The sequence below is a fragment of the Podarcis cretensis genome (genome assembly GCF_951804945.1).
Source record: "Podarcis cretensis genome assembly, chromosome: 2".
NCBI lineage: Eukaryota > Metazoa > Chordata > Lepidosauria > Squamata > Lacertidae > Podarcis > Podarcis cretensis.
This window is the reverse complement of record NC_137171.1, coordinates 19721305-19737797: the sequence shown is the minus strand read 5'-3', so window position 1 is coordinate 19737797 and position 16493 is coordinate 19721305. Positions and strand designations below refer to the sequence as shown.

At 45.4% G+C, this 16493-nt stretch overlaps 1 protein-coding gene across 1 annotated transcript; it reads left to right on the top strand.

Annotated features, from left to right (window-relative positions):
* Positions 1 to 420: 420 nt before the first annotated feature.
* COIL (coilin) lies at positions 421 to 13147 on the top strand. The gene is made up of 7 exons (XM_079965466.1): positions 421 to 695; positions 2261 to 3425; positions 4456 to 4542; positions 7535 to 7582; positions 9534 to 9603; positions 10640 to 10728; positions 12938 to 13147. The coding sequence occupies exons 1-7, from the start codon at positions 436 to 438 to the stop codon at positions 13025 to 13027; spliced, it is 1809 nt and encodes a 602-aa protein (XP_079821592.1). The 5' UTR covers positions 421 to 435; the 3' UTR covers positions 13028 to 13147.
* Positions 13148 to 16493: the final 3346 nt, after the last annotated feature.

The window sequence follows — 16493 nt, the reverse complement described above, 5'->3', positions numbered from 1 at the left end:
CCAGCCAGATGGGTTGGGTATAAATAAATAAATAAAACAAGCACAGCGTCGATTGCACGGTTGCCTAAGATTGCATTTGCAATTGATATCCAGTCCTCTTTTTTTTTTTTTTTTTTTGCTAATGCACTTAGGAAATGGATTCCCCCCCCCCCCCATGGAAACATAAAGTGCTGGGGAAAATCTTAATTTTTAAAAAATGTTCACCTCTTTCTCTCACACGCATATATGTGAAAGTTTGTGATTCTTACTATTTAATCAGTGAATAGGACGCATGCTGCTTGCAACTTTTAAAAGCAATAAAGCGTAATGTGAAATCAGAAAAAGAACGGCGTGCTCCGGCAATAGCTTCCTCCCTTTTCGTCCCTCGCGGGGCGCCGTAGCGGAGCCTCCTCCCCCTCTCCCTTTCCCCGACCTTCTTCTCCCGCCCTCACCAAGATGGCGGCGGCCAGCGGCGGCGGCGAGGCCCCCGTGCGCCTCCGGCTGCTCTTCGACTACCCTCCCCCGGGGACGCCGGCCTGCGGGCTGTGCTGGCTGCTCCTGGAGCCCCGCCAGGTGCGCCTCGTCACCGACCTGAGCAGCCTCGTCCGGGACAAGTTCGGCTTCAGCCGCCGCGCCAAGCTCAGCCTCTTCCTCGACGGGGCGCTGCTGCCGCCCACCGAGAGCGCCAGGATCGTGAGGGACAACGACTCTCTCCGGTGGGGCTGAGAGGGGCGCTGGGAGGGGGGGGGAGAAAGAGGGCTGGGTAGGTGGGGGTCGGGGTTGGGAGTGAGAGTCGCCCTCGCGCCGCCCAACCCGCCCCACTTTGAACGAACCAGCAGGTGGCTTATGTTTAGGGACAGCCTTTCTCAACCTGTGGGTCCCCAGATGTTGTTGGACTACGACTCCCATCACCCTAGAGCTCAGGGATGATGGGAGTTGTAGTCCAACAACATCTGGGGACCCACAGCTTGAGAACCGCTGTTCTTTGTTCTGGCAAAATACAGGACAGGACAATTGGGGGTGGGGTGGGAGGATTCCCCGCCCCCATCTGGAGCTCAGAATGTATTATTATTATTATTATTATTATTATTATTATTATTATATTTTATTTTATTGCTTGAGTTTATAGACCGCTCCATACCCAGAGGTCTCTATACCCGGTGGTTCACAGAAAAGGTCATAACATATATACAGTGGTACCTCAGGTTACATATGCTTCAGGTTACATACACTTCAGGTTACAGACTCCACTAACCCAGAAATAGCACCTCGGGTTAAGAACTTTGCTTCAGGATGAGAACAGAAATTGTGTTCCGGTGGCGCAGCAGCAGCAGCAGGAGGCCCCATTAGCTAAAGTGGTGCTTCAGGTTAAGAACAGTTTCAGGTTAAGAACAGACCTCCGGAACGAATTAAGTACTTAACCCGAGGTACCACTGTAATCAGAATAAAAAGAGCAACCCAATATCAACCCCACCCCCACCCCCAAAAGAGCCGCATTTTAAAAGTGTATGGAATGTCAAACAGATCAACCAAAGGCCTGGTTAAAAAGGAACGGTGGTGGCAAAAAACACTCCAAAGTAGGAACTCCAGGTTATACTTGGCCGTTACAGATAGCTTTTACACATACGCACTATGCCAGGCATGGCCAAACTTGGCCCTCCAGAGGTTTTGGGACTACAGCTCCCATCATCCCTAGCTAACATAAGGTTACCAGATGTCCCCGTTTTCCCAGGGACAGTCCCTGGATTTACAAATCAGTCCCCATACGAAATCCATTGAAGTTGAAAAGTGTCCCTGGATTCATTGAAAAAAATCTGGTAACGTTAATCTAACAGGACCAGTGGCCAGGGATGATGGGAATTGTAGTCGCCAAACATCTGGAGGGCCACGTTTGATCATGCCTGCACTATGCATGCTGTTGCTAGCTAAAAGTTATTATTATTATTTATTGAGTTTTTATACCACCCAATCCCCGGAGGTCTGAGGGCAGTTCACAGAAAAGATCACAATCAGAATAAAAAGAGAAACCCAATTTTACCCACCCCCCCCCCAGAAAAGAGCCACATTTTAAAAGGGTATAGGATGTCAAACAGATCGACCAAAGGCCTGGTTAAAAAGGAACATGAAACACACACTACAAACAGGTTGTTCAACTGAAATCCCTAAGATTTCTTTGCCAGTTTAGAATTAAAGTTTGGCGCGAATTGATGTTTTTAGACTAACAATGTATAGATGATGCCATGATCATAACAGAACTTTCTCTTGCATGATATCCCGACAGAGTCAAATTGGAGGAGGTTATCGGGGAAGAAGACGATGATAAAATTGCCAACGGTTTTAGTAACCAATCAAAAAAACGAAGGAAACGACGCCGGCAGAAGTTGGAAGTGAAAGATTCTGACAGCGAAAATGAAGGTCACAGAAAAAGAAAGAAGGGCAAATGGAACTGTGAGCGTCTTTCCTGTCAGGAAGCGAGCGCTTCAAACATTCAGGACCCAAAAGCACTTAAGAAAAGGAAAAACGCGATCGGAAGATCCTCTGCCACAGACAGCGGGAGCGATGATAGTACTTGCCATTCCAAGAAGCTTAAAAAAAAGGTTGACCGGGAAAAAGAGCAGGGGGCAGCTAGAGATAAAAAGAAAAGGAGAAAAGAAAAAGCCATAGAAATAAATAACACTTCACAAAAGACCAACAAGACTTTTTCTTTGAGCCCCGGCCAAAAAAGTGCAGCGAAAACCCCAGTAGCACAGTCCGGCACAAAGAAACATGAAACCTCAAGTGACTCTTCCACTTCATCAAGCGAGAGTGACCACAATATAGCAGATGCAAAACGAAAACACTCGCATCAAACTAAGGTGGCATCACAGCACCTAAACAAACCACAACTGGCTTCTTCTGTGAAATCGGCTGGTAAAGTTGCCGCTAAAGGCATCAATCCTCCTAAGGCAGCATGTAGTAAAAAAACCAAGAGCCCGTCCTCAAGTTCAGATTCAGATTCTGCTTCAGGAGAGCAGGAGGAGCAGAAGAGCAATAACTTGAAAAGTAAGCAGCCATATAATAGTCAAGGAACTGCGGGAGGCCCAGCTTCAAGGAGCAAACCTAAAAGCTCCTCTTCAGAATCTGATAGCTCAGACTCGGAGGCTTGCACTGCTAAGAAACCCAAGACAAATTCTGCAGTCAGTCAGACGCTGGGAGGGAATGGCGGGAAACAACTGCCAGCTGTCACTTGTGGACCAGAAATAAGTCTCAGCGACAGCAGAAGGGGTCGTGGCAGAGGAGAAAACCCCTTTTGGAGAGGGCCTAGGGTCCGTGGATGTCGTGGGATGATGAGGGGCTGGGGAAGAGGAAGGGGAGAGAATCCTAACTTCTTCCACAATTACAACGGTGAGCAGCAAAAGCAGCAACAGTTGCACGAAGTAGCAACAAACTCTTCAGTTATTATACAGGTGAGTCTGCTGGCGACGGACTGCTTTTGTCTCCATGACACATGATGTACTTCTCGATGGAACACTGTTTGATAACTCACAAAATTGAAAGAAACAACGGGTGTAAAGCAAAGCGTGTAACTGTTAGTGTGATTGTGGTGACCCTGCCTACACCCTAAATTACGTACAAAATAGTAGCCCACAAACTGAGCATTGTGAGTGAAGAAATCCAGTGCTGCCATTCTGCTTGCAGAAAGGGTTTAACTTAAGAGAAAGGGAGATGGTTTTTCGCTGATTTTCTACTGCAGTCCCCTGGAAATCTGTTCCAGGGAGTTGAGGTACTCTGCAGGGCAGCATGGAAGGAGGTGATGGGAATTGGAAAAAGGGAATTATTATTATTATTATTATTATTATTATTATTATTATTATTATTTCTTAACTACCCTTCACCATAAGGTCTCTGGTAAAGCAATTTAAAATCAGAAGAGTAGAGTGGACCTAAACGTGTACCTTGGGTGTCAAAAACCAAGATGAAGAGGTGTGTCTTTAGCATATGATGAAAATCATACTGTGAAGGTAAAATGCACATCTGTGGGAAGGGAATTCCACAACTTAGGGGCTGCCACAGATATTGCCCTCTCCCAGATCTCTCCCCAAAACTTCTGAGGGCAGTGGCTTCCCCTCTGCTGATCTTAAGACCTGAAGGTTATAGAGAAAGAAAACATTTTCCAGATGTTAGCAGACACTTCCACGGCCCCAGAAGACTTTCAGCAATTGGAACAGCAGCACTGGGTTTCACATTTTGTCACCTGCAGAGGAAATATAGATACCTTTGAAACCTGACAAGGAGAACATGAAGGTGCTGGCTTTCCATCCCTGGTTGTTCCCAGTATCTGGAACCCAGGTAGAGTGCATCTGCATGTGGAAGTTCTCTCATTGCCTCTGTTTCTTCCTGCAGTTTCCCCCTGCCGTCTTTTGCCCTCTATATCACATTAATGCTCTTTACTGGGTTTGATTGTGGGTGATAATGTATTTAATCATTGTTTCACAGAATCCACCAGAAGCTCCCAAGAAGGACTACAGCATATTGCCTCTGTTAGCTGCTCCTCCACAAGTAGGAGAGAAAATTGCCTTCAAGGTATGAAATCTCAAAACATTTTTGTTCCTTGCTTCTTGCTTAGATAGTTTTTATCCTGCTCTTCAGTCATCTTGCAAGCTGTATGGAGGGAAGACACTAGTAAAATTGGCAGGAATTTGAGGGCTGGAGTCAAGACTTATGATGAGTGTGTTAGCACATTCTGTTGGGTGAGGTAGACTAAAAAATACACACTTGTAGTGTTAATGTAGTTCTGGCATGAAGTCTTTCACTCCTCAAGCATCTGTTTTAGGCTGCTATGATTCTTGAAAGGTCATATTCTCGCCTATTTGCATATATACTTGGGTGGATTAAATTGTTTCTTGCACTCTCTTAACCTTGCTGGAAAAAGGGAGTGCGATACATAATAAGAACTGCAAACAGAAGTCCGAGAAGACTGCACAAATACTCAGGTAAATTACTTAAATTTAAAATGTGTATTTAAACTGAAAATACAAATCCTAAGAAGATACCGACTGGCTGAAAAAAACGAAACATCGTCTCTCTAACGGTTGTTAAATGGAGAGCAACCACCATTGTTGATGAAGTTGATGCTTTCAACATAATTTCTCCAGGCTCAAAATCGGATTGATGATGATGATAATAATAATTTATTATTTAGACCCCGCCCTTCTGGCTGGGTTTCCCCAGTCACTCTGGGCGGCTCCCAACAGAATATTAATAATAATTAAGCGATCAAACATTAAAAACTTCCCTAAACAGGTTTGCCTTCAGATGTCTTCTAAAAGTCAGATAGTTGTTTATTTCCTTGACATCTGATGGGAGGGCGTTCCATAGGAAGGGTGCCACTACCGAGAAGGCCCTCTGCTTGGTTCCCTGTAACCTCGCAGGGAGGGAACTGCCAGAAGGCCCTCGGTGCTGGACCTCAGTGTCCTGGCAGAACGATGGGGGTGGAGACGCTCCTTCAAGTATACTGGGCTGAGGCCGTTTAGGGCTTTAAAAGTTAGCACCAACACTTTTAATTGTGCTCGGAAACATACTGGGAGCCAATGTAGGTCTTTCAGGACCGGTGTTATATGGTCTTGGCGGCCACTCAATAGGTGCATCAGTAGGTGGTTCCTGCGGGGACCAGTAAGGCAGCTACTCTATCAGAGATGTTACTAGAGAAGGATAGTCAGGTGGAGACCTCATCATCATCCACGAACAGGCACATCCAAGTAGAAACCATTCAGAGCTGTCTTATGTGAAGTCAGGCAACATTTCCGCCCAGCCCGCTATTGTTTGCTCTGGTTATTGTCCACAGTTCTAGACTTGAGGAAGAAGCTTCTCCAGCCTTGCAACTTTTAAATGCTAGGGACTGAACCTGGGACTTGATTACTTGCGACCAGGGACCAGAGTTCCTATTATTCTGACATCTAGATCAGCTGATGTGCCCCCTTCCTCAGTTTAGATAAATTAATGCATCAATGTGTGTGTGGTCCCTGCCCCCCAGAAAAATCCAATTTAGATTTATATTGTTCTCTCACTTAGAGTGTTTCTTGTGGGGGAGGAAGGGAAAGGAGAATGTTAGCCGCTTTGAGACTCCTTCGGGTAGTGATAAAGCGGGATATAAAATCCAAACTCCTCCTCCTCTTCTCTTCTTACAGGCCCTGTGGAAAGAAATCAGATCCTGCAGGGCCCTGGTCTCATGAGGCAGAGTGTTCCACCAGGTGGAGCCAGTGTTGAAAAGGCCCTGGCTCTGGTTGAAGCTAATCTAACTTCCTTAGGGCCCGGGACCACTAGGGTGTTGCAATTTATGGACCTTGAGGCTCTCCGTGGGGCATACCGGGAGAGGCGGTCCCGTAGGTACAAGGGTCCTAGGCCGTGAAGGGCTTTAAAGGTCAAAAGCAGCACCTTAAATCTGACCCTGTACTCTACCGGGAGCCAGTGCAGTTTGAAAAGCATTGGGTGAATATGCTCCCATGGCAGAGACCCCGTGAGGAGCCTCGCTGCAGCATTCTGCACCCGCTGGAGTTTCTGGGACAGCTTCAAGGGCAGCCCCGCGTAGTGCAAATTACAGTAGTCAAGCCTGGAGGTGACAGTCACATGGATCACTGTGGCCATAAAGTGGGATATCAAATCCAAACTCCTCTTCTTCTTCTACATTTCCTGTGATGACGATGATGATAAAAAAAAAATATTATTTATATGCTGCCCATCTGACTGGGTTGCCGTAGCCACTCTGGGTGGTTTCCAGCAAATTAAAGCATCGAACACTGATCATTTATCAGTGTTACTTTGGTTGCACATCCCTTGGTGTTAGCAAAGACCAAAGGGAGCATGGTTGGTTTCAGGAGCCGACAGCTAAGATCTTTGGTTACTGACCATTTTTGTAAGACAGAGTGGCTGTAGGGACTTACAGTGCAATCCTAACCATGTCTCCTCAGAAGTAAATCCTTTTGCATTCATTGGGTCTTATTCCCAGGTAAGTGGAGTTCGGATTGCAACCTTATTTGGACGACATCATCACTTGGGATTACCATCTTTTTTGCTGCTTTTTTATTGCTTTATACATATTACATACATACAAAAGAAAATACATTATGAAACAAAAATACCAAAATGTCAAAAAATACCAAATATACAGAACTTGAAATAGAAAAAGTAAAGAAGAAAGAAAAAATACATCAAAGAAATAAAATAAAATAAAAAGATTGACTTCCTTTGACCACTGTACGGTTCCTATAATCTCATACCTTGGTTGTCTGTAATCATTTTATACATTTTGGAGAGACAGTTTGTTTACCTGTGGAGTTTTTAATGTAGGCTAAGCCAATCATAATTATGGGAACCTGCTTTTCTCATATAATCTGCAAAGACATCCCATTCTCTCCTGATTTTCCACTTGGTTGGTTTCTTACTAATTCTGTTAGTTTTACTAGTTTGAGATACTCACTTAATTTTAATAACCAGTCTTCTTTTGTTGGTCTTCTTTTTGAAAAGAAAAAGGATTACCATCTTGTCTCATGCTTTCTGTTTGATTTTCTCTTAACAGCTTTTGGAGCTAACTGAAAATTACACTCCTGAAGTATCTGATTATAAGGTATTGAGACTACTGTTCATTGTAATAATCATCATCATCATCATCATCATAATTTATTTATACCCCGCCCATCTGGCTGGGTTTCCCCAGCCACTCTGGCCGGCTTCCAACAGAACACTAAAATACAATAACCTATTAAACATTAAAAGCTTTCCTTTGTGTTTCGGTGGTATTTTTTATTTTTTTAGCTAGATTGCATCTTGGCCTTTTAATATTCCCATTTCTCATTGCTTATTCTAATAACGGTTAAGAACACGAGACACATCAGAAGGTTGCAAAGTTCAAATTTGGATTCACCAAGCTCTTAGAATCATAGCGTGGAAGGGAACAATCCCAAGAAAATCCACTACATAGTATCATACGTTTAATGCCCAGGAGCTGGGGGGGGGGGGAGAGAGAGAAACATGCTAAACTTTTGCCAGTGGGGGAGCCTTCATCTCTCGAATGAGCTTCTGTTTTGTGTGGCTTAATGAAAGAAATGAACATTCCACAAACTTTGTCTGTATACATTCGCTAAGAATTCGTCAGTATGCAGGAAAGAATCCAGATTATTTGTTTCATTTATATATTGCCTGTTACTCCTTGGAGCTCAAGGCAATGCAGATGAGTCTCCCCTACCCGTTTTATCCTTACAAAAACCTTGAGAAGTAGGGTAGTCTGGAAGACAGTGACTGTCCCAAGGAGCTCCATGGCTTAGTTCAAGCCCTGGTCTCCCAGGCCATAGGCCAACACTCTATAACCATTGTACCATACAGTCTCATAGTGCATACCAGGGTTTCCCAAACTTAGGTCTCCAGCTGTTTTTGGACTACAATTTCCATCATCCCTGGCCACTGGTCCTGCTAGCTCAGGGTGATGGGAGTTGTAGTCCAAAAACAGCTGGGGACCCAAGTTTGAGAAACCCTGTTGTATAGCCAGAAGCCTGTGCAGGGGGGTATTCAGTTACTTAGGAGAAAGTAAAGGAGCGTTCTCAGCTCCTGATGGGGTGGGGAATGCTCTGGAATGACTCCATTTTCTTGACAGGGAGCAGTTTCTTCCATAAGAGCAGTTTAGAATTTGAAGCTGCTTCTGTGCTTATCCTGGCTTCTGATTCAATTCTTGAGTGTGAACTTGTTAATTCACACATACACATAATGCATTCCTGTGTGGGGATCCATGCCTATGCAGGTTAAACCACCCAAGGTTAAAGGAGAAAAAATCAGGTTTTGCCCTTGCTACAGCAGTGTCTTTTCAGTTCAAAGGTTATTTTCCCCCATAGGAACAAATGGTACTAATTCACTGTACATGTGATAGACAAAGGCAGATCAGGCATGGACTAATGCTGCTCTATCTCTGTTGAGCCTGCTACTGAGAATCAAGCCTGCTCTTATCTTTAGCCCCGTCCATGAATTCTGTTCCTGAATCACCCTTGAGTGTGACGGAGCATTCAGAACTGACTTGTGTATATAATGGCATTCTAATGATTTATGCCGATCTATTGCAATTTGTGGGATGTGGGTGGCGCTGTGGGTTAAACCACAGAGCCTAGGACTTGCCGATCAAAAGGTTGGCAGTTTGAATCCCCGCAACGGGGTGAGCTCCCGTTGCTCGGTCCCAGCTCCTGCCAACCTAGCAGTTCGAAAGCACGTCAAAGTGCAAGTAGATAAATAGGTACCGCTCCGGCGGGAAGGTAAAAGGCATTTCCGTGCGCTGCTCTGGTTCTCCAGAAGCGGCTTAGTCATGCTGGCCACATGACCCAGAATCTGTACACCGGCTCCCTCGGTTAATAAAGCGAGATGAGTGCTGCAACCCCAGAGTTGTCCACGACTGGAACTAATGGTTAGGGGTCCCTTTACCTTTACCTTATTGCAATTTGTACAGGATTGAAATGTGGGACAGATGACATTTGTCCATTTGCTCTCGATCTAGAATAAACACCGCTTTTCCTCCTCTTTTTTTTTTCTTTTTCAAGGAAGGGAAAATTGTCAGTTGGAATCCTGCTAACAAACAGCTAGAACTTGAAATTCTTTCTTTCTCATCAGGTAAGAGATACGCAACTTCAGAGTTGAATGTGACTCTGGGTTATATTCAAGCAAGTTCTACTTGGAGTAAACCCACTGAAATTAATGGATAGCTCAGTTGTTTAGAGTGTGGTTCTGATAACGCCAAGGCTGGAGGTTTGATCCCCATATGATACAGCTGCATATTCCTGCATTGTGGGGGGTTGGACAAGATGATCCTCAGGGTCCCTTCCAATTCTATGATTCTATGACCCAAGTTAGTCATGTTCATTCATTTCAGTGGTTCTGCTCTCACAACTAATATTGGCTACATCCCACTATATTTTCTCATATGAAAGGCAGCAACTTCTCTTTTAAAGATGACTTTTCTTTACTAATTGCACACCATTCCGCTTTAACTGCACATTACAATGCAATTGTTTATGCATCAGAAATAAGTCCCACTGTGTTAAATGGGACTTACTCCCAGGAAAGTGGTTATAGGATTGCAGCCACAATTATATTATATATGTAACCACCCTTGCAACTTTCAGTCACATTCTAAGTACCTCCAAACTTTTGTAAGGTAAAAGGTAAAGGTACCCCTGCCCATACGGGCCAGTCTTGACAGACTCTGGGGTTGTGCGCCCATCTCACTTAAGAGGTCAGGGGCCAGCGCTGTCCGGAGACACTTCCGGGTCACGTGGCCAGCGTGACATCGCTGCTCTGGCGAGCCAGAGTCGCACACGGAAACGCTGTTTACCTTCCCGCTGGTAAGCGGTCCCTATTTATCTACTTGCACCCGGAGGTGCTTTTGAACTGCTAGGTTGGCAGGCGCTGGGACCGAGCAGCGGGAGCGCACCCCGCCGCAGGGATTCGAACCGCCGACCTTTCGATCGGCAAGTCCTAGGCGCTGAGGCTTTAACCCACAGCGCCACCTGCGTCCCATTATATTATATTATTATACAATTATATTATATATGTAACCACCCTTGCAACTTTCAGTCACATTCTAAGTACCTCCAAACTTTTGTACAAATGTTCTAATTGTATTTGTGGTTTTTGTTTCTTCTTTAAGTTTCAAAAGAGCCAGGCAAGTTTGATCTGGTTTACCAGTCTGCAGATGGAGCCGAAAGAATAGAATATGCTGTATCTCACGATAGGAAGGTATGGGGGTAGCACTTTCTTGAAATTAATTTGCAGGAGCCTCCTTTAAAATTATTCCAATGACCTTTTATTTTTTACCATGTTAGTAGGGCACATTCCATTCTCTACTCAATTGCAGTGTCTCTGTGCGTGGAGGATTCTCAACCCTTTGCGCTGCAAGTTACTTGCCTTATAGGACAGGCTAGAGGAGAGAGGAGAGGTGTCCCAGACCGTCACAGCATTTGTATGTGCCAAGATGTGTTTGGAGGAGATGTAAGGGAACAGAGCTCTGTTGAGCCCTGCTGGAATTCTCTGTGCTGGAGGGTTTTCATCCACATTGCAAGTGTATTCTCCTTATAGAGGAGGCCAGGACCCAGGTACCTACAGGACCGCCTCTCCTGCTATGCCCCGCGAAGGACCTTAAGGTCCACAAATAACAACATTTTGGAGGTCCCAAGTCGCAAGGTGGTTAGATTAGTCTTAACTAGGGCCAGGGCCTTTTCAGTACTGGCCCCAACTTGGTGGTACACTCTGTCACAAGAGACTAGGGCCCTGCGGGACTTGACATCTTTCCGCAGGGCCTGCAAGACAGAGCTGTTCTGCCTGGCCTTTGGTTTGGACTCAGTATGACCCTTATGTTTCCCTCCCCTTATAGTTTTGATCTATGGGCTACTTTTAAAATGAGGCTGCATTTTAAATTGCATTTTAACCTGTATTTTAAATTGGCTCCTCCCCCCCCCTTATGTTTTTACTGTAATTTTACTGGTGTTAGCCGCCCTGAGCCTGGCTCTGGCTGGGGAGGGCGAGGTATAAATATTTTTTTATAATAATAATAATAATAATAATAATAATAATAATAATAATTGTGTTCGATGGGCAATATCCAAATAATTTGGGGCAGCGTTCAACTAACTAGTCATTTTAGTGCAAAATTTACCATTAGTGCAAGGACTTTTCTGTGCCCTCACCAAATCTGCTCTGGGAGGTTGGGGGAACCCTTGCAACAAATTGAGGGGAGGAGAAGGGAAAACATGACATTGCGCAAGGAGAAATCCTCTCACTTACGGAACAATTGTATTTGTGCTGTGTTGAATGCAACGCTCATACTCAAAGTGGACCAAATGAAATCAGTCCATTGGTTTCACTGGTTTTCCTGTTGATTAAGACACTAAATATCACACCAAGAAAATAACTGGTACCAATACAAACTCTTTGTCTAGTTCCCTATTTTTAATATTTATAGAAGTCTGCATTGTTTCAGATGTTGTGTACAAACGAAATACTGCTTAATCAATGCAAGAATACTAAAGTGCTGGCACTTTGTCTACTGTTTTAACTTAGAGCATGCAATCATTTTGACATTATTGCGATAGGAAGAAGCCTAGGTGACCTTTGGGTTTAACACATGCCTTATCCAACGTGGCAGCAGGGATGAGATTGGAAACTGTTGCTTCTGCTTTTAACGAACTGCAGCTTTATGTGTCATTCAGCCCTGACAGTCTGTCCCCTCCCCCGAATTATTGTTTGCTTGAAACGAGGCAACTTCAAACAAGGTACAATGGTGCCTCACAAGACGAAAATAATCCGTTCCGCGAGTCTCTTCGTCTAGCGGTTTTTTCGTCTTGCGAAGCATCCCGCTTAGCGGATTAGCGGCTATTAGCGGCTAAGTGGCTATTAGCGGCTTAGAAAAAGGGGGGGAGGGGAAAAACTCGCAAGACTCGTAAGACGTTTTCGTCTTGCGAAGCAAGCCCATAGGGAAATTCGTCTTGCGAAGCGCCTCGAAAAACGGAAAACCCTTTTGTCTAGCGGGTTTTTCGTCTTGCGAGGCATTCGTCTTGCGGGGCACCACTGTACACAAAAGCTGACTGGTTTCAATAAATCATAGAGATTAACCACAGGTTGATTGAAATAAGAAGTGAAGGCTTATGATCTCCTGATGGTCACACGCCATGGGAAATGGGAGGAAGCCTCAGGCTTGCTTAGACTCATTCCTGCCATGTTTATCATGATGCCTGAATGCAGCCAGGGAGAGAAACCGATTCTGCCTCGAAGCTATCAGACATAGGTCTTGTTCAGCAATTTGTCTCTTGGGCAAGTGTGTGTTAAAATTGATTTTATTATACAAAATAGTTTAATCACGTTAAATTTATTTAAAAGGGTTAATGCTGGTGAAGTGGCATGTATCTGATCTGCTCATGTTGAGACTTACATGCATTTTTCCCCCCTTTAGATAACTGAAAGTTGGGATGCATTGATTGAGCCCAGATTAATAGTTGACCCTCCGAATAACGAATCAGGCACGGGAAATGGAAATCCCTAAGCTGTGAAGTTACTTATCTGTAAATAGTCTGTGAAATGCTGTCCTTCTGTTTCTGAAGATAGTGTATGCAAATTGCTGTTTTTTTTTCCTAAAAAAAATAAAGGATTTCAAAAACTGAAATGAGGTTTAAGAAAAGTTTGTGCCATGGTTCAGGTGCTTGTTCTGAGATGTTTACATTAAGAGCAATGTATTTTCATAGGGCTATGGAGTCTATTTCAGTGGAGGAACTTGATCTGCTCCCTGCCCTCTCCATTAAAGTGAAAAATAAAGAGGTCAACATTTCGTTGGGAGTCTCTCCCATGGGTAAAATAAAAAGGGGAGGAAAGAACTTCTCCAATATTAGGTAATACAATTGTATTATGAAAGCATGCAAAACATACTTCCTGCAACCTAGCTGGCCCATGATGGATGTAAAAGCTCACAAACGGTTTGCAAGGGCTTCCTCATTCCTCATTCACGGAGGGAAAGGTTGGCTTTTAGCAAGCTAAACTATACATGCAGTAAAGGTAAAGGACGCAGGTGGCGCTGTGGTCTCTTGGGCTTGCCGATCAGGTTGGCGGTTCGAATACCCACGACGGGGTGAGCTCCTGTTGCTTTGTCCCAGCTCCTGCCAACCTAGCAGTTCGAAAGCACGCCAGTGCAAGTAGATAAATAGGTACCACTGTGGCGGGAAGGTAAACGGCGTTTCCATGCGCTCTGGCTTCCATTGGCGGTTTAGTCATGCTGACACGTGACCCAGAAAGCTGTCTGTGGACAAACACCGGCTCCCTCGGCCTGAAAGCGAGATGAGGGCTGCAACTCCATAGTCACCTTTGACTGGACTTCACCGTCCAGGGGTCCCTTACCTTTTTACCTTTTACATGCAGCAAACTGCCTCACCGAACAAAATTCAGAAATGTCCTTTCACATAGGTGTATCTTACACAGATGGGGGGGAGGCATTGTGAGTGTGACTGCATACCGAGCACTTGACTCACTTTGCTTATGCATTTAGCACAATGCGGGGACGCAGGTGGCGCTGTGGGTTAAAGCCTCAGCGCCTAGGGCTTGCCGATCGAAAGGTCGGCGGTTCGAATCCCTGCGGCGGGGTGCGCTCCCGCTGCTCGGTCCCAGCGCCTGCCAACCTAGCAGTTCGAAAGCACCTCCGGGTGCAAGTAGATAAATAGGGACCGCTTACCAGCGGGAAGGTAAACGGTGTTTCCATGTGCGGCTCTGGCTCTGGCTCTGGCCAGAGCAGCGATGTCACGCTGGCCACGTGACCCGGAAGTGTCTCCGGACAGCGCTGGCCCCTGGCCTCTTAAGTGAGATGGGTGCACAACCCCAGAGTCTGTCAAGACTGGCCCGTACGGGCAGGGGTACCTTTACCTTTACCTTTAAAAATTATTTACCGTATTTTTCGCTCTATAGGACGCACTTTTCCCCCTCCAAAAATGAAGGGGAAATGTGTGTGCGTCCTATAGAGCGAATGCAGGCTCCTTGGCTTTAGCGATAGCAATGTGAAGCCTCCGAAGCGCAGAGGCAGCGCTCCCTCCACGCTCCGGAGGATTTGTGTTGCTTTCACTGAAGCCTGGAGAGCGAGAGGGGTCTCCAGGCTTCAGGTATAGCCGCCTGAAGCCTTCGGAGTGCAGCGCGAGTTTCCGCTGTGCTCTGCACGCTTTGGGTTCCTTTTGCTGAAGCCGGGAGAGCAAGACTGCCGGCTTCAGCAGAGAGGGAGAGCTGCACAGCGCCCCTTCAGCCAAGTGGGAGGAGAAATGGAAGGGGCTCCGTTTCTCCTGCCGCTTCCCTGAAGGGGCGCTGAGCAGAGATGGGGAGATTTTTTTTTTCTTGTTCTCCCCCTCTAAAACAAGGTGTGTCCTATGGTCGGGTGTGTCCTATAGAGTGAAAAATACGGTAAGTGATATTGCTTCCCACGTTCTTACTGCTTACTGTTTGCAATGTCACCTCCAGCTGAACTTATCAAGAGCACAAGCTGAACTTGCCAACAAACAGTACGAGCTGGCGCAGCATCATGAAACTTGCTGCCATGTGCTGAGTCATGAAAGTGTGGCAACCCTACCTTTGGGCTAGGGTTCACCGTTGTTCAAACACTAGGACAGATCATAATTTTTAAAATGCCTCTAAACTTGTGGGGCGTGTGCTTCTCTCCACCACTCCCAATTAAACTAACGTCTCATACACATAGCTGCCAACTTTTCCCTTTTCTTGCAAGGATTCCTATTTGGAATAAGGGAATTTCCCTTAAAAAAGGGGAAAGTTGACGGCTATGCTCTTACGTTGTTTTCTCCGCACATGCATAGGTTGCAAAGGAGCGGGGAAACTCATGGATATCAGCATTTATTTTAGGCATGAATGTCACCTGTGCATTTCGGCAGGTGTCTTATTCATAAGGTATCCAATTCCAACAAGTGGGATTTGGAACAAAATGTTGTGGTGTAGCCTCAGGGGACAGGGAACCTTAGGCCCTCCAGTTGTTGCTGAACTACATCTCCCATCATCCCTGGCTACTGACCATGCCTGCTGGAGCCAATAGGAGTTGTAGTCCTGCAGCATCTGGAGAGCCTAAGGTTCTCCACATGCCTTAGCTAGAGGGCTCCCAATTTAGGGCAAGAAACCAGCCGTATCCTCCAGAGCACAGTCTCCCATATTTAGGTCTCCAACTGTTTTTGGACTATTAAGTCCCATCATTCCTGACCACTGCTCAGAATGGCTGGGGAAGCTCAGCCAGATGGGCGGGGTATAAATAAATTATTATTATTATTATTATTATTATTATTATTATTATTATTATTAGTCCTGCTAGATAGGGATGGTGAGAATTGTAGCCCTCCTTTGGCGATCACTTGTAGCCAAGTAAGATTGTCTTCCTTGAACATGGTCTTAACAGTGAGTCCGTAAGTGACTGTGGAGGCCTAATCTGGACCCACACGTCCTTCCACAGTGGGGACATAGGTTTCCGGGCAGGAGTTGATCAGGGTGAGGGTTTGCCAAGCATGCCTTCCTCTTAGCACGTTTTCCCCTTTCATCCTGAGTTCGAGCATCTTCAAAGCCCATGACACCTTTGGTAAAGGCTGTTCTCCAACGGGAGCGCTCTCAGGCCAGTGTTTCCCAGTTGTCGGTGTTTATACTACATTTTTTTAGATTTGCCCTGAGAGAGTCTTTAAACCTCTTTTGTTGACCACCAGCATTATGCTTTCTATTCTTAAGTTCAGAATAGTGTAGTTGCTTTGGAGGACGATAATCAAACATCTGCACAACATGACCAGTTCAAAGAAGTTGATGTTGAAGAATCACTGCTTCGACACTGGTGATCTTTGCTTCTTCAAGTACACTGGCATTAGTCCGCCTGTCTTCCCAAGTGATGTGTAAAATCTGTTGGAGACACCGTTGATGGAATCTTTCGAGGAGTTGGAGATGGTGTTTATAAGTGGTCCATGTCTCACAAGCATACAGTAAGGTTGGTAGTACAA